Here is an 18861-nt window from a genome sequence, read left to right on the forward strand (position 1 = left end):
CACACAGCTAGTAAGTGTTAAGTGTCTGAGGCCAGATTTGAACTCAGATATTCCTGACTCCAGGGCTGGTGCTCTATCCACTGGGCCACCTAGCTGCCCCCAATAAATTGTCGAAGGTAAGTGTCAGAAGGCATTTTCTGAATCTTTATTCTGTCATTTAAAATATATGATCCCACTTAAGTTGATGCCGTTTGCAAATTTTATAAGCATACCTACTCTCTCTTCACCCAAATCAATAATCAAAATGTAATACAGCTGGGGCAGCTAGGTAGCACAATGGATAGAGCACCGGCCCTGGAGTCAGGAGTACCTGAGTTCAAATCCGGCCTCAGACACTTAACACTTACTAGCTGTGTGACCCTGGGCAAGTCACTTAACCCCAATTGCCTCACTAAAAAACAAATTAAAATGTAATACAGCTGTGGGCCAAGTAAAGCTTCCCAGGGTACTCCTGGAGACCTCTGTCCTAGTTTGCCAATGGTTTCAACAGGCTACCTCTAAGAGCCTCCCCTTCCCCTGCACCCCTTTTGTGCAGGACACTTTGGGCCTTTCATATCTTGGGCCCATTTCTGTCTTCTAACTATTCTCTATCTGGTTTTTCCTTTAAGTTCTATCGATGCTCATGAATACCTCTATTAGGTAAGAAAGAAGCATCTCCTTCCAACCCAGCCTCCCAGATATCTTTGGTTATTCTCTGTGTGATGACAGTGATCAAAGGTCAGATACCACAAAAGAGGAAGCACCTAGCTGTCGGTCACAGGGTTTTTAGAGCTGTCCTCAAGGCTGACTTTCACTTTTCTATTTTAGAATTGTTTGACTTGTAGTCTTTGAAAATTGTTCAAGACATAGTGCTTTCCAGTGGCATTTGGGGGTCCTTTTATGTAACAAAGTGCATATTTCTTCTAGCCTTATTTCAGGATCAGAACAAAAGCAAATCTTTCTTCTCTCTCATTTCCAAGAATATTGAGACGCTGAAAGCCAAACTTACAAAGTGTCTGCCAGGCAACTCCCAAGTTCGTATTTTCTCAGAATTGGTTCATACAGTTGAAAAGTAGGAGGGACCTTTGAGATCATGCAGTTCTTTTACAGATAAGAGAACCAAGGCCTAGAGAGAAAACAGGATCTCAGAGCTGGAAGGACCTCAAAGGTCAACTTGACCAAGACACGCAACAAATGGTCATCTGGACTTTGGCAAGAAGACACTCAGCGGGGAAGAAAGCACCATCTTTCTGGGCAGTTCCTCCTTCTAACTTTAGATAGCTCTAATTGTTGGAAGTTCTTCCTTACATAATGCTAAGATTTCCTTTGTGACTTCCACCGAAAGGTCCTGGTTCTGCCCGCTGGCCAAGAAGGTCAGATCTATTCCCTCTTTTTACCTGGTAGTCCTTGAAATACTTGAAAACAGATCAGGGGCCCTTCTCCAGGTTGTACACATGACTAATTTTGTCACCCAATTGGTCCCCAAATGTCACCATCTTTAGACCCCTCCCATCTTTATCTTGTCCCCCCATTTGGGCCATTTTACAGCTTGCTGAAGTCCATCCTAAGAAAGAGGTACACAGGACTGAATCTACTACTCCCCCAGTGACCGGTCTGGGACAGAGAACATAATATCTGTCCCCTCCGCGTTCTGGACTCTATACCTCCATAAACATACTCTACAATCCCAGTAGCCTTTTTATGAACACATCACCCTATGGATAACGGAGGTGCGTTGAGTCATGCAGAATCTCATGGATGGTAAGAAAGAGTGTGGAGGGATCCAAAGCCAGGGCCTTCCTCCAACCACTTTTCTTCCCAGTGCCCCTATTCCTGCTTGGTATCCACGCAAGTGAGCAAAACTAAGGTTAGACCAATTAGAAATAGGACAAGAATCCTCTGAGCCTGGTAGTGCCATGGAAGGGCTCTCATAGCCTTTGAGGTGGAAAAGGTGTGTGGAGTATACCTGAACATCCCAGACCTCTCCCCTGGACGACAGTCCCACCAAGCAAGGAGAGCCGGCAGGTGTGCTGGGTTGGGTCTAGAGCTCCGGAAAACCTGAGTTCAAATCCAGGCTCAGACAGACACTTACTAGCTGGGTGATCCTGGGGCAAACGACTTCACTTCAAGGGCCAACATGGTGCCTCATTAGAAGAAGAGCCAGAGGTACTGGGGGGTTCCCTCATTTGGGAGTCCCCCATGGCAATGAAATCACAAGCCCAGCTCCTCTCTGGATCCCTGTTGTTATCTTGTAGATTTTGAAAGTTTTCCTTTCTCTTATTTTGTTTCCATTCAAATGTATGTTATTAAAAAAAAAAAAAGATTCTCATGGATGTGAGTAAAAGCCTGGTTAAAGGGGAGGAGAGCAGAGCAGGAGCCAAGGCCAACAGAACCACATCGGTTTCATTCTTGGCCGATGGCTGGGTTACAATCCCTGGTAGCGCAGTGCCCCCTAGAGGAATTCGGCTGTGAGGGCCATCTTCCAGGCTCGGCTCTCTGCATGTCTGAGTGCAGAGATTCCTGTCTGAATCCCTCGCCCCAGTTAATACACATCTTTCTCAGGGTTCACCAGTCTTCCCATTTTACAGATGAGGACACTGAGGCAGAGAGGGGTTAAGTGACTTGCTCACAGTCACACGGCTAGTCAGTGCCTGATGCAGACTTCAAACTCAGGGTTTGTCTATCTCGTTGGAAGGCAAACTATATGAGGGCAGGCCCAGAACTCAGCACGGTTCCTGTCTCATAGTAAGCACTTGATACGTATTATTTGGTTGGTTGCTTTTCTGAAAATGATCTGGGAGTTTTAGTGACCCATACTCAGTATGAGTCAAGTCCATGACATGGTGGCCAAAACCCTCTGTCAGACTGCATTGAAGGAAGGAGGCCAAATGTCATATGAGGGAGGACCGGCCTGCTCTGCTTGCCCCACCCTCCCCAGGGCAGAATGAGAAGCCATTCTACCCATCTTCCTGCTGAGAGTCTATGACTTTGCAGAACACTTGTGTGTCCTTCCCTGAGGGTCACAGAATTCCAAAACTTGCCCCCCCCCAGCCCTCTAAGAGTTGGAGGTGAGGTGGAAGAGCTTCCCAGGCAGGGGGAACAGTCCTTGCAAAAGGAGATAGTCAGAGATAGAAGGACCAGTGGCTTCCTTCCTGCCCTGTCTCTTCAGCCCCTGGAAATCTAACTGAGGCCCCCTGGACCAGTCTCTTCTCTTAGCCAGGCCTTGGTTTGCTTGTCTGTAAAAGGAGGGCTCCGGACCAGGCTTCTGAGGAAGCTCTAGCTCCGAGATGTCGTAAGGGACCTCTGGCCTTATTCCATCCCACGGCCCCAGCCAAGAACAGCTGGTTGGGGATCTTAGGCTCAGGGCCCCATTCCGTCACCTTCTCGATGAGGAGAAATGTGCCCAATTCTGGGGGGGGCAGCATGACTTGGACCAAAAAGAGCAGAGGATAAAGAAGAATGACCAGGGACATGGAACTATTAAGAGGACCAACTAGATCCTGAGTGCTTGGTAAGAGCACAAATACATAATCCCTCCAGGCAAAAATCAGGGGGTGGTTAAAAAATGACAAAGCCACCTTCAGAAGGAGAGGGTGAGGCTGGGCTGGCTGTTTATAAGATCAGGCTAAGTCCTGCTATCCAGAGAGGGCTGGAAAGCTTCTGGGCTGGTCTGAGCATGGTTGGAAAGATGAGATGAGTCAGGGCCCCTGGGAAGCCGAGCTCCCAGGGACTGAAAACAGAAATCTAAACAGCTGAAAAGCTTTTCACATTCCTGAGCTCTGGGAGCACCAGCTCCCAGGTCTAAAGACCTTGCTAAGCTCTCTGTCACTGGAGTTTTTAAAAGAGGGTGGAAACAGGAATGTGAGCATGCTTTCACACCTACAGGAGACACTGGATGATGCTGGCACTATTTATTAGCAGTCTTTTTGTTCTGAAAGGGCCACAGTCCCAGGAATCACTGGGGGGAGAGGGGGTTCTCTTCTTTAGGGCTAGAAGGTAGAGTGCAGATCTCCTTCACTGAGGAGGCTATAAAGAACCCCTGAAGGTGTTTGAGCAGAGGGATCCCACAGCTACCTCTGTGGATCAGGTAGCGCCCACTGAAGCTCAGCCTGGTGATTTAGGTTGGGGCAGGGCATGCACCCCAGAATGGTCAGGAGGAAAAAGATTCCGACCAGATCCCGTCCTCTGTTACCAGTGATCTGCCCTCCCAGGAAGGCTGTCATCAGACTTGGTTTCTGAAGACGGCTGGGGAATGAATTGCCAGCTAAATGTGTCCTTTTTTTTTTCAGCTGATCTCCCTATGACATGACTTCAAAGTCCTTCCCATCCTTGTTTCCTTCCTTCCTTCCTCTCAGCATTCTTCACCTTAAACAGGTCCTTCCTGAATGTGGTTCCCAGAACACAGCACCATAGCCTTCATGGGATCTGACAAGGGGAAGGGAGCTAGCTTTTCTTGAGTTCCTGCTAGGTGCTAGACCCTTTACAGATATTGTTTTATTGTATCCTCCCAACAACCCTGTGAGGAAGGTAGTATTATCATCCTCATTTAACAGATGAAGAAACATACTGGAGGGAAATTAATTAATTTGCCCAGAGGCCTATAGCATGCAAGTACCTGAAGGTAGATTTGAACTCAAGTCCTCCTGAATCCAGGGCCAGTGCTTTATCCACTGCGCCAGCTAGCTGCCCCCAGGGCAACCACTTTTTAAGAAAGGATTCTGCCTCAGGTGTGGGTTGCACTTGGCCATTGAGATCCCCCTGTCCTCCGAGAATCCAGGTTTCTGAAATAAGCCCATATAATGTTGGAAATCCTTAACCTTTAATTCTGTTCTGACTAAATGTAGGAATTTGTGCTGTTTGACTATACATATTTGTTGTAAACGTTTTGTTTTTCTTTTCTTCTAAATTTGGGGAGGGGCAGGGGAAAGAGAAAATAAATTCTTATTCATTGAAAAATAAACTAACATGAGGGGCAGCTAGGTGGCACAGTGGATAGAGCACTGGCCCTGGAATCAGGAGGATCTGAGTTCAAAGCCGGCCTCAGACACTTAACACTTATAAGCTGTGTGACCTTGGGCAAGTCACTTAACTCCAATTGCCTCAGCAAAAAAAAAAAAAAAAGATAAGTTTAGGGGGCAGCTAGGTGGTGCAGTGGATAGAGCACCGGCCCTGGATTCAGGAGGACCTGAGTTCAAATCTGACCTCAGACACTTGACACTTACTAGCTGTGTGACCATGGGCAGGTCACTTAACCCCCATTGTCCTAAAAAACAAAAACAAAAACAAAAAGAAACTAACATGAAAACAATTCATGTCCTACACAGATGCCTCTTTATCTGGTAAATCATGGTGAGTCTGGACCGGTCAGATGCAACAGGTGTAAGGCCTACATGTGCGCGTTTATGCAGTTTATTGAAGGAGGAAGAAAGTACCAGTGTGGATTTTGTAACTGTGTGAATGACGGTAAGTGGAGAAAGTTGATCCATTCTGAAACATGGTACTTCTGACTTTGAAGAATCCCCAACAACTGTCACCTCATTTCTTTTGGCAGTGTCTTAGGCATTGAATGAATCAAATTGGGAGCTCCCTAAAACTTGGCCATAGTATAAGTGTAAGCCCCCAAGGCCAACCACCAAAGAGCAACATGAACCCCCCTTCATTTGTCAGAGGCTGCACATGTGCCTGTGGTCACTGTGCACAGCCTAGGTCTTCTGCCCCTAAGAAGCCCCCTGAGTGGCCTCTGTTCTCTTTGAGACCTCCAGTACTGGAAAAGAGAGCAGGCACTGTCTACAGAGACAGCCCTTTTCCCCTGACCACGGGCAGAAACCTTCTACAGAACAGTCTCCTTTGTTGTTGTTTGGTCATTTTCAATCATGTTTGACTCTCTATGTCCTCATTTGGGTTTTTCTTGGCAGAGATACTGGAGTGGTTTGCATTTCCTTCTCCAGCTCAGTTTACAGATGAGGAAACTGAGGCAAACAAGGTGACATGACTCACTCAGGATCTTTCCAGAATGCTAGGAAGTGTTTGAGGCCAGATTTGAACTCAGGAAGATGAGTCTTCCTGTCTCCTTGCCCTGTACTCTATCCACTGTGCCACCTAGTTGCCCTGTGTTTTCTAATTCCAGACCCACACTGTCCTCTCCATTACAGCTCTCCTTTTAGGTTCACTCTAAGTTTTTTTGTTTTTGTTTTTGTGGGACAGTGAGGATTAAGTGATTTGCCCAGGGTCACACAGCTAGTAAGTATCAAGTGTCTGAGGCTAGATTTGAACTCAGGTTCTCCTGAATCCGGGCTGGTGTTTTATCCACTGCGCCACCTAGCTGCCCTTAGGTTCACTCTACCTAGTTATATGACCCTGCCCAGATCCAGTAATCTCCTGGCCCCCAGGGCATTCTGGTCCCCAGCTCTATCTTCCATTCACCTCAGCCCCCCACCTCACCAAACTCCTCTTTTACTCCCCTCTTAGAGGAACCCTTTCTTCTTACTCATCCTTTGTACCTCTGATCTCATCCCCTTCTGTCTTCTCTGGCAGCTTGTCTCTTCAGTTCTCCCCTCTCTCTGCTGAATTTTCCATTTCTCTTTATCCAGTAATTCCTAAATTGCTACATGGTAAGATCTTTCCCACCCTTAAAAAAAATTCTTCATGTAGCCCCGCCAGCCCTCCCTCCAATAGACCACATCCCTACTCCCTACACCAAGAAAGGACTATCTATGCTTGTTGCCTCCACTTTCTGACCTCCCACTTAATTCCCTGGTAATCTGGCTTCCACCTTTATCACTTAAACGAAACATCTCTCCCTAGTAACCTTGGATAACCACGGGGCAGGCAGGGATCTCACAGCAGCAGTGTCCTGTGGGCTTTTCTCGGTCCGCATCCTTCTTGACCTCTCTGCCCCATTGCACATTGTTTCCCGATGATTTCTCCAAGCTGGGTTCTCCTGACGCTGCCCTCTCCCCATTCCCCTCCTACCTCCCTGGCCACTCCTCGGCTTCCTTTGCTAGATCATCCCTGAATTCTACGCCCCACCTGTGAAGGTGCCCATGCTCTTGTTAGCTGCCATGGCTTCAACCAAAGCCTCTATGCAGATGACTCTAAAATCTAGACACCCTAACCCTAGACTCTCTTGTGAAGGCCCGTCTTGCAACACTTATTAAACACTCCCAGTGGTACATCCCACGGGCATCTCAAACTCATCATGTCCAAAAGAGAACTCATCACCTTCCCTCTGAACCTTCCCCTCTTCCTCACTTCCCAACTTCTGTTAAACGAAGCCTTCTTGTCCCTCAGGTTCACAACTGTGGTCTAGGGTTTGAGACAGAGGACTTGGGTTCCAATCCCACCTTGTGCACTTCCTGTCAGTGTGACCTTGGGAAAGTCACTTAAGGTCTTTTGACCTCAGATTCTTCACCTATAATAAAGTGGTCAGATGGTCTCTCAGGAGCTTCCTTCCAGCTCTAAGTTTTTGATGCCCTGATAACTGGAGTTCTCTTTCTCTCAATCTTAACCTGGGTCATTTCTCTATCAGTCCTAGAGCCAAGAGTCACCTAGAGCAGAAAACAATTTGGGGGAGTGGGTAGGGAGGGCAGAAGACTAATTATCAATATAGGTACACTGGAACGTGGGAAGAGGGCATAGTCTAATCCTTACCAACATAAGGGGGCAACAGAGGTCCAAGAGAAGGCCATTATGAGTAGGATGGGAATGGCTGACAAGCCAACAAGTGTTTATTAAACACCTACTATGTGCCCTGAGTGCTGGGGGTACAAAGAAAGCCAAAAGAGGTGGTCACAGCACTGAGTCATGGCACAGCCCTATGGCAAAGTCCCCACTCCCTGGGCTGGTGTCAGGCTTTTAATAATCAAATCACCAAGAACACGAAAGGCTTTTAAGTCAAGTGTTTTAAATATATATCTTGAGATTAAAGGGTTTTCTCCAGTAGTTCAGACCTGATCTGAGGGGCCTGGTCTCCAAAGAAAAGCCGGCCCCTGGGCCTCTTCCAGATGGGAGTTCTCTCCCTGACAGGCTCCAGCTGCAGCAGCAGCAGGCCCATGGTGAACGAGGGGCATGGGAGCCCGAGGGAGGGGGGGCTCACCTTCCTGTGTCCAGCGTTCCCTTTCTCGAGAAATATCACGCCCTATTTGTGCAAGGGCTCAGTCCATGACTCACACACAGTACAGTGTGTCTGTGCCCTCAGATGCCATCCAAGCACCGATCCTTCTCCTCCCTGACAACATTCAAATCACACCGGGTTTGGATTTCCCCAGCGAGGCTCATCTATCTGGGGGGAGTCTTTTCCCTAATATAGTCATCTTCTCCCCATGAAATGCAAACACATTCCCTGAGCCAAAGGCGTCAGCGGGAGGGCTGCAGATAGTCAGGGCCTGCTGGCTGAGGAGGAGGTGGTACTTGTGGCTCAGAAAGGAGCTTGGACCTGGAAAAATGGTCAGCTAAATGACACTGGGGGTTCAGTCTGGCTGGACCCAAACCTGGGGGGTGGGGTACAGGAGCAGGGGAAGCTGCCCTCAATCCAGATGGAATCTTCAAGGGTAGAATGAGATGAGGTCAAAAGCGCGAGGTAAAAGTCCCTTGCCAGAATGCACTCAGTACTAGAGGAGTGACAGGCGTGCTCTCTGGCAGGTCAGGCCTCCGTCCCCTTCTCCCTTAATGGTCATGAAGGACTCACTCGCTTCTCTGTGTTTTCGAGAACACACAAGTGACCCTTCTGTTCTTCTTCCCCCAGTTCCACCCTTCTATTTCCAACATCTGGACCACGTTGGCAGAAGGCTGGACCACTACGAGAGGCCAGAGCTCTCTCTGGGATCTTACGAATACGTTGCTACTTTGGATTATTGCAGAGTAAGTGCTTCCAGCATCGCATGATAAGTGTTAGCTGTGACCAGCCTCTCACTGCCTTAGGCAACTCCCAAGACCTGCCGAGAAATGGATTGGTGGAGGGGCTTCCTCATCTGGGAGTTCCTGGAGCCGGGAAAGCCCAGGTCCAGTTCCTTTTCCTGTGATGATGATGATTGATTGATTGATTGATTGATCGATTGATGATGCCCAGCTTGTGACCCAGTATGAACTAAAGAAGCAAAATCAGCTTGTGGGGTGAGCAGGAGCCTGAGGTTTGAGGCCCAGGTCCAATCTCGCTCACAGTACAACGTTGACCTTGCTCCCCTCCTCACAGAGGGATCTTCCTTCCAGTGATTGATTAAAGCAATCTTCCCCAATCCAGAACAGCCTCTTTGTCACAGAGACGAGCTTTCGATTCTGTTCAATAAACATTGAACCTGCGAGTGAGGCTCCATGCTCTCTCTGCATGAGATTGAGGAGACTACAAGGCTACAAATTCCTCCCAGGCTGTTGGTTGCTGCATTAGCAATGTTCCTGGGGAAGGGGTGACAGGGAGGGACATCTTTCACCAATGCACCACAACCCAGGCTTTGTCCCCGGCACAGGAACGTAGAGGGTGCAGAAATTTTAAATGATCTGTTAAAAAGCACCACGCACTTTTTACACTTGTTACAATTGCACGTTAACAGCTTGTGCCCTCCGTCCAGCCATGTCAAAATGACAGAGCCCTGCTCAGTGTAAAAGAGAAACAGAGCTGGAACTCAGGCTCCAAGAACCCAAATTCAAATCCCAACTCTGCCAGTTGGTAAATGTGTGATCTTGATCCAGTCATTTAACTTCCCTGGGCCTCAGTTTCCCCTTCTGTAAAATGAGGGGTTGTGTTCTCTCAAGCTCTTTGATCCCATGATCCATCTTCCCCCTTTCCGCTAGCAATAAACATTTGTTAAAACAGGAAGCCAAGCTCCCTGATGGTGTGCCTTTCTCAGTAACATCCACCTTTGAGGCACTGCCTTGCTGCTGACCCCCATTCCTCTGAAGCGGTCTTATTTCCTTCCTGTATTATTAGCAGATGTGAATTAGAAAGTTGAGTGGAAGGTGCTGGTACAGTGGCTTGCCTCAGGCATGCCAAAAATGCTAGTGAGGTGGGAGAGGTGGGAAGAAAGAGGTTATTGGGGAGAGACAATTAACAAATTCATGAATTGTGCCTTAGCTGAGATTTTTTCCAAAGATAAATTAACGAAGCCAAATGAAGTCTTTGTTTCCACTTACCTGCCTGGCATTTCCTTTTGATCCAGCCCCTTCCCCATCCCCTGCTGGTTTCTTAGTTCCCCAGGACTTTTAAAGGAGTTAACCACTTCTGGCCCCATCTGTTTTACCACTGAAGGATGGGTGTTGAGATATACCTGCCCCTCCGCTGGTGACTCAGTTCCCCAAAGCACACAGCAGCCAATAGAAGACCCCAGTGTCATTTTAGCAGATGAGAGATAGAGGTGATATGGTGGGAAAATGGGGTATGGGTTGGGGTTGGGGTTGGGGTTCTTAGGAATTCCTCTTTAAAGAATTACACCCTCTTGCACACAAAACTTAGTTAGAATAAGGTGATAGTATATTTAGGGCCAAGGGAAGGGAAGGGTGGGGGGAGGGAAACCATGAAAGAAATCCTTGGACTTTTCATGGGGAGATTTGGCATAAAGCACATGGCTCAGAGATGCCAAATCTCCTCGAACAGGAGACTGGAAGGTACTTTTATAGAGGACTGATGGGGGTGGACCATCTGCCTGTGAAAAGTTCCTTTAGTGAGAGAGGACCATCCCCCACTGGTGGTAGCTGGGGGAATTGGGTGAGGAGTGGAGGACCATCCCCCACTGGTAGTGACTAAAGGAATTGGGTGGGGGGTGGCTACAGATCCCTCTTCAGAACACAAAGGCCGCAGCCACACCCAAATTTATCTCCCCAGGGTAAGGGAGACCAGAATGAAGGGTAGGAATCCCAAGCTAGCTCAGTCCGATTTGGTTCAGCTTATCTCTCTAGGCGTTATCAGTCCTCTGGTTTAGTTTCTCAAGGAGAAGATTCCTTGGTGTGCCCCAGAGAACTTCTGGGGTGCTCTGCACCCCATGACAGAGGGAAGATTGAGAGAAATCAGAGAGACATAATGTCTTACAGAAATAATTTAGAAATGTGTTGATTATTTTTAATTGTTCCAATTGTTTGAAACTAAGTTGACCCCAGCGCCTCTGTATCTCAGTTCTCCATGATTCCCAGAGCAGGAGAGGTTAAGTGACTTGTCCAAAGTCACAGCCAGTATGTGTCACAGGTGTTAGTCCTTGAACAAGTCCTTGACCCCAGGCCTCCTCGGCTCCAAGGCCCGTTCTCTCTCTACTGTGCCAAGCTGCCTCTCCTTATTTAAGTAAATAACAAAATAAAAAAAAAAAAAATTAAAAAAAAGGGGCAGCTAGGTGGCGCAGTGGGTAAAGCACCGGCCCTGGATTCAGGAGTACCTGAGTTCAAATCCGGCCTCAGACACTTGACACTTACTAGCTGTGTGACCCTGGGCAAGTCACTTAACCCCAATTGCCCTGCAAAAATAAAAAAAAAAAATTAAAAAAAAAAAATTAAGTAAATAACAAGCAGGGCTAGGGAGGGTTTTTTGACTTTGTGCAAGTTCCAGGGAGAAAGGCCAGGGCCCTTCCTTGTCTCCCGACTTGGGTCCAGATGACCAATCTGGCCCAGATGGCTAATTCCACTTCACCAAACGCCTCTGGGATCCTCCTTAACCTTGAACCACAGCTCTATTACTAGCCTAGCATGGGTTGGGCAAAGCAGGAGGGGAGGATGATCAGAATTGAGATAATCATTACCCAGATGTAATTCCATGAGCTAAAATCTCCTAAAAATCAAATTTTCACAAAAGGCAAGTAATTTTTCATCATTAAGAGAAAATTCCCAGCTTTACTTTAGTGAATTTCACTTTACTATTTGGCAAGCCATGTGCTTAACTCTCTTCTTTTTTAAATCTTGGAAATAATTATTAGTTAATTGGGGAGTCATCATTTTTGCACGAGGGAACATAGCACTTCAAATTGGGGGCTCGGATCGTGGGGCGGATTTGCTTAGAAAGTAATAACTGTGAATTCAGTTCTGTGGGTTCAGAAAACCACAAACGTTTACGAGGCTTAGACACAGAATACTCTAAAGGCTCAGGGTAATACATTAACATTCTTTGTGTTATTTACTTAAATGAGGAGAGGCAGCTTGGCACAGTAGAGAGAGAACGGGCCTTGGAGCCAAGAAGGCCTGGGTTCAAGTCTTACCCATGACACATACTGGCTGTGACTTTGGACAAGTCACTTAACTTCTCTTGCTAAGCTTGGGGGAGGCGGAGAAAGACAAAAATATGATCCTTGCCTTCAAGGAGCCTCACGTTGTAATGAGACAAGCAATACCAAATATCTATGTGCCTACAAGATATACACCTGGGGAGACCGGAAAAGGCCTCTTGGAGAAGATGGAATTTGATCTGAATTATGAAGCCAGACAAGCCGGAAGTAGAGGGGGGGCAGCCAGTACAGAGTCAGGAGGTGGGGGCGGGGAGGGGTCATATGTGAGGAATAGGAATTAGGCCAGTGTCGCTGGATTGTAGAATGCATGGAGGGTAGGTAAGCATAGGAAGACTGGAAAGGTAGGACAGGATCCGGTGGTGAAGGGTTTTCCATGCCCAACAGGGGTCTTTCTATTTAATCCTGGAGGTTACTGACTAGAAGTGGGTAACGTGGTCAAACCTACACATTAGAAAAGTCACTTTGGCCAAGGGAAGTATGAATTGGCATGGGGAGAGCTTGAGGCAAGGAGACTAGCAAGAAGTCAATAAATATCCAGGTGAAAGGTTATGAGGATTGTCCTGGGATGGCGGGTGAGTGAACTGAGAGAAGGGGACCTTTACAAGAGAGATGGTGAAGAGAGAAATGACTTGGCAATGAATCAGATCAATACTGGATACTAAATTGGTGAGTGCAAGCGAGGAGCTGAGGATGAACCTTGGTTGTGAGCCTGGGTGATTGGGGGGATGGCAATGTCTTACCTAGAGAGTAATAGGAAAGTTGGGAAGAGGGGAAAGTTGGAGAGAAAGGCAAAGGGTTCCATTTTGGATGTGTTGAGTGTGAGACACCTTCCTCTGCATCCAGTTTCAGATGTCCAAAAGGCAGATGGGGGCGCGAGACTCGAATTTAAGAGGGAGATTAGGGCTAGATCGATAGGTCAGTGAGACATCTGCATAGGGATGATCATTAAACCCATAGGAGCTGATGAGATCACCAAGGTAAATAATATAAAGAGAAAAGAAACAAGGATTTAAACCACAGGGACCATGGGAACAGTTGGAAATAAAGCTGAATATTTAGTGCAAAGCTAGATGATGGAAAACCTTCGGATCCAGGCAAAAGAACTGGGATTTTAGCCTTTAAGAAAGGAGATTTTTGACAGAGGAAATTACATGATACAATCCATATGAAGTTAGATTTAAAGAAGATGTATATAAGGGCAGGAAATAAACCAGATAATCTGGAATAGGGAGGGCCTGCAGTCAAGAAAACTGTCAGAAAAAGCTCCAGAAATCTGGGTGTGGGTCACAGAGTCAGAGAATATCAGATCTGGCAGGGGCCAGTCTGTGAGGACAAGAATGTTCTGTATCCTTTAGTATTTTACCTGAAGACTTCCACTGAGAACTGGCTCCGAAGCAGCTGCTTCCACGCTAGGAGAGCACTGATCATTGGGGCCTAAACCTTTCTCCTGCAACTTCTACTCAGTGTTCCACATATAACCTCTGGGATCAAGAAAAAGAAATCTCATTTCCCTTCCACATAAATTCTACTTCCTCCTTTTCTCTAAGATAAGGATTCACAGCTCGCTGTCAGCTAGTTCCTGCTGCTGACAAACATCAAAGCTTGCCCATCACTTAAAAAAACTCAACACCAACCCTTCACTGGACCCCACCATCACCTCCAGATACTATCTTCTATCTCTCCCCTCTTTCTCCAGAAGAAGCTGTCTAGTCTTACTGTCTTCATTTCCCCTCACATTCACTTCTCAACTTTTTGTCATCTGGCTTCTGACATCCCCAATGACTGACACCACCCTCTCCAGTTACCTATTAATTACCCAATGGGATGCTCTTGTCTCAGGCCTCATTCTTCTCAATTTGTTTGCTGCATTTAATGCTGTTGATGCCCCCTGTCCTCAGATGATCTCTCCTATCTGGACTTCTGTGACACTGGTCCCTCCTGGTGCCCCTTTTACCTGCCTAACCGAGGCTGGGCATCCTTTTCTCTCTCAGCATCCACATGGTGTCCCCTAATTCTTTGCGTTCCCGAGGTTCTGCCCAGGGTCGCCTCTTCTTTTTTTACACAGTCTCTCTTTCCATGACCTTATCAGCCCCAGAGCTAGGGTTCCAAATTACTAGCTAAGAGATAGATTCTGTGGGAGTCAGGAAAGAAATGTAAGTGACATTTTCATTGCCATTGTAATTATAATTGACAACTCCCACTGGCCTGCCTGTGGTTCATCTGTTTCTTCAGACCACCATTGATGTGATGCTGCATTGGGCGGAAAAGCCAGATTCACCATGTTTATACTAATAAGAGTTTGGGGTTGCCTTTTTAAATGAAAGCCAGATTCGCCATGTTTATACTAATAAGAATTTGGAGTTGCCTTTTTAAACGAAAGCCAGATTCACCATGTTTATACTAATAAGAGATTGTTTGGGGTTGCCTTTTTCTTATTGGGAGCTATGATCACTAATACAATAGCAAGAACAATATGCTTCCAAAGTGGACAGTGCAGTATTATTCTCCACATTTTACTGATGAGGAAACTGAGGCTCACAAAGATAAGGTGATTTCCCCAAGGTCACCCAGCTAATAAGTGCCTGGCTCTTCTAACCCCAAGGCTGGAGTTTCCCCCTGCCCCATTATACCCCACTGCTTCTCCTAGCAATATGTCATAGTTAAACTTATCACAGAATCTCAGCTTCTTAGAGGTCATTTAGTCCAGCCGATACCACCCAAGGGATCCCCTCTACAATGTCCCTTAGATGTTGAATTAATTGAAAATTTTATTGAAAGATTTTTATCCTTCATAATTATAAAATGCGGAAGTTGCTTTATAACATCCAGGTTTGTCTGTTGTCATAATATTAAAAATGAATTTGGTGCTTTTTTCCTCTGGCCCGAGTCCATAAAGCTGCTCGGAGATTTTTTCTCTCTTCTAAATATTTTCATAAGAGCAAAAGTGAAGCTTCTTTTGCTTCATGTCCTCTCAAACAGCAGTGAGGACTCACAGCCTGAGCTCCGAGTGGTGGCAGCTGGCCCATGTTACATGGTTTCTGCTAAAACAGATGGAGGAAGGCATAGCAGGATTTCATTTTTACCACAGACATGTCCAAAATTAGCCAAAGCCCTTATTGACATGCTACAGGCTGGGGGAAGGGGAAGAATGAATTTAATTTTGAAGCGTGAGGATATCATATCCTAAAGACTAGTAGCAACAATCATAATAGTCATAACTAATCTAGCACTTTAACATCTGCAAAGTGCTTTACAGATATGGTGTCATCTCATCTTCATAATGACCCTGAGAAGGAGAGGCTGTCATTTTCCCCATTTTACATATGAGGAAACTGAGGCTAATAAAGGTTAAAGTGACTTGCCCAGGGTCACACAGCTAGTAAATGTCTGGTGGGATTTGAACTCAAGTCTTCCTGCTTCCAAGTCTGGCATTCTGTCTAACAGGAGAAGAGACTCTAAAGTATGTTGGGGTAAAGACACATGGAATGCAACATGATTCAGGAATTTATCATTCCATTTAATTCAATACAACAACCATTTGTAGGCTATGATGGGTCCAAAACAAGTGCTTCCCCTCCATGAGCTCACACACATATGCAGATCAATAAATAACCAAATATATATATATTTTTTTTTAGTGAGGCAATTGGGGTTAAGTGACTTGCCCAGGGTCACACAGCTAGTAAGTGTTAAGAGTCTGAGGCCAGATTTGAACTCAGGACCTCCTGACTCCAGGGCCGGTGCTTTATCCACTGCGCCATCTAGCTGCCCCAATAACCAAATATTTACAAAGTAAATTCAAAATAATGGAGGGAGCATAGTGCTGAGTGGATGAGGAGATGGAGGGATCTGGAAAGGCCTCATGCAAGACGTCCCCCCTGAGCTAAGCCTTGAAGGGAGTTGGATTTCCAAGAGGGAGAGGTGAGCTGTGTTCCAAGCAAAGGCTGGGAGGTGGGAGATGGGATATGGGGAACCACAAGTATGGCAGTCTCATTGGAAAGTTGAATGTATAAGTGGGAATTAAGGAGAAGGAATCATGAAAACACACTGTAAGTTCGCAAAATAAGACAACTCTTGAGAGTTTCATAAGGCATGCTTGAGTGACTCCACCTGCTTCTGGCAACTGTCTGTGTGAGCTCAGGGCTTGAGCACTTTGGGGGAATCATCTTGAGACTCTACAAACATGAAGCCACTGGGAGATGTCAGTCTTCTTAATTACCATAGACATGTCTAGAGCTGGAAGGGATGACTGGAGGCCATCTGGTCCAAACCTCTATTTTTTTTTGCAGCTGAAGAAACTGAGTCCAGGTTGGTTAAATGACTTGTCATATGGGTAGTTAGCATGTAAGGGAAAATTTGAATACAAGTCATCCGACTCCAGATCAAAGTCATGCATATAAAAAGAACCATAAGTTACCATCTGTATCCATCAAATTGTCAAAAATAGTTCAAAGCGATGAAACTCAAGGTTGCCAGGGTTGTAGCTAAACAGACCCCCTGATTTATTGCTGGTGACTTGCAAACCTGTGGGATCTTTTTGCAGAGCAGTAAGGCAGGATTCAAAGAAAGTTTCCAAAGTCATCGTGCCCTTTGACTCAGTAATTCCATTGTTGGGCATGTCAGCTGGAAATTTTAATGAAAATGATCAATACAACAAAATGGAGGTCTTTAATGGGGCAGAGGAGTTGCAGGTCTGTATAGCAAAGCAAGAGCTTGAGTGCCCAAAGAGGGGGGCTGGAAACAGGGTTTATGTGGGGTACTAAGACAGAGAGAAGAGCCTGCCTTGGGTTGGGGGGGGCGGGTTAAGTACCTCATAGTTTCACCAGATGCGTTCTTTTAAATAACAAGCTAAAGTCCATGAAGAAAGCTTGGGAATCTTGGGGAGGAGAGATTTGGGGGATTTTACAAAATAATCAAAAGACAGAATGATAATGTCTGGTCAGCCCCCAAAACTCATTGACCTGGGAAGACAAACCAGGTCAGGATCAAATTGTGTTTGTCAGGCATGTACCCAGGACAAGGAGTGTTTAAAGCTTGGTCGGACTGTGAAGACACCAAGGCTGTCACCCAGTGCATCCCAGGCCATCACCGGTCATCTTGACTTTAGTCTTGCCACTTGACTTCAATGATTCTGGAAGAGAGAATGAGGCTGATGACTTTGTGCAACTCTGCTTTACTTAAACCCAGTTCACGCACGAGTCACAACATCACCCCATGATGTCACTGATCTTCTTTGAAAACAGGATGAACATCAGAAACAAACAAACCATCCAAAGATTTTTCACAACAGAATTATTTATAATGGCAAAATAACTAGAAACAATCTAAATGTCGAACAATGGAATGACTAAATAAAGCGTGGCATATTAAGATCTTAGCATACTGTGATGCAAGCTAGATAGGCAAGGGTGAGGAATATAAAGGAATCCATAAAGGTCTGTTTAAAATTATATAAAGGGGGTGAAAGAGCAGAACCAGAAAAAGGATGAATACATTCATTGCAATCATGTAAGAGGAAAAATGGAACAACCAAAGAATCCTGATCTATAACTAATAATAACTAGTATATAGCTAGTATTTCTGTAGGGCTCTAAGATTTGCAAAGCACTTTATGTGTGTCATCCCCTTTAGAGGGGTGACTGAGAAGTCATCTTTAATGCATAGATTTTATGCATTAAAATGAATTAACTTAAATGTGAGTGGTTATTAAGTAAATTTAATTAGCTGTATTGATGTGCAGTGTCGAGCTTATGATAAATCATTTTGTTAAAACTGGAATTGATGTTTTGAATTCCAAGGACTCCCCAGTGAGCCAGCCTCATGCTCACCCCAGGATCAGGAAACCATAATATTTTAATATTTTTTTTTGGCAGAAGCAGCTACATCATGGGGTCAGTTATGTACTCTGGTCTTTATGTCTGAATTATTAGATGAAATCCCTGATAAGCTAGACTAACCTTTTAGATGCTGGGATTGTTCTGTGGCCAGATCTGTGCCTGTATTGATATGTTCCATGTGCTTGTGTCCTACAGAACAACAAGCGTCCCAACCCACCGGCCTACATCTTCATGATCGACGTCTCCTACAGTAATGTGAAGAATGGCCTGGTCAGACTCATCTGTGAAGAACTGAAGCTCATCCTGGAAAGTCTGCCAAAGTAAGGGGCAGTGGTACATTTTATACCAGTGTTGTGATAGACAATGGTTGACTAGAAATTAAATTCCCATAGTGAGAGCTTCCTCCGCCAATGCAGGTTACAACCCCTCAATGACTTCGTAAAGTGATTTGCCCAAGATCAAACAGCTAGGAAGTGGCTGAGGCACGATTAGAAATGGAGGAGTTCCCACCTTCAAGTCCAGAACTTCTTCCATTATGTTATACTGCCCCTTACCTATATAAAAAGCAAGGTTTGTTTTTTCAAGTACAGTAAGAAAAGGTCAGCCTAATATTTTGAAAAGCATGGGGAATCAATGGGGCGGGAAACAGGCTGTATTGGGAGCCAAAGGACCGGGTTCAAAGGTGGGCTCTGCTGCTTACTACCACCTGACCTTGAACAAGTCCCCCAAACCCTCTGGGCCTAAGACTGGTCATTTGTTTGGAAAGAAATAGAGAGCCAATCAGACTAGGCGGTCCTTCAAGTTCCTTCCACCTAGTCTGATTGGCTCCCTCTCTGCCCAAACCCACAGCA

General features: G+C 45.9%; 1 protein-coding gene across 1 annotated transcript in view; it reads left to right on the plus strand.

Moving 5' to 3' along the window:
* Positions 1 to 18861, plus strand: part of SEC24D (SEC24 homolog D, COPII coat complex component) — a 119882-nt gene that overhangs the window by 61898 nt on the left and 39123 nt on the right. Inside the window, 3 exon segments of the mRNA XM_043969482.1 lie at positions 5304 to 5442; positions 8723 to 8838; positions 18206 to 18330. Of these exon segments, the coding sequence (XP_043825417.1) occupies positions 5304 to 5442; positions 8723 to 8838; positions 18206 to 18330 (380 nt within the window).

This window comes from Dromiciops gliroides, chromosome 6 (genome assembly GCF_019393635.1).
Source record: "Dromiciops gliroides isolate mDroGli1 chromosome 6, mDroGli1.pri, whole genome shotgun sequence".
In the NCBI taxonomy this organism is placed as follows: Eukaryota; Metazoa; Chordata; class Mammalia; order Microbiotheria; family Microbiotheriidae; genus Dromiciops; species Dromiciops gliroides.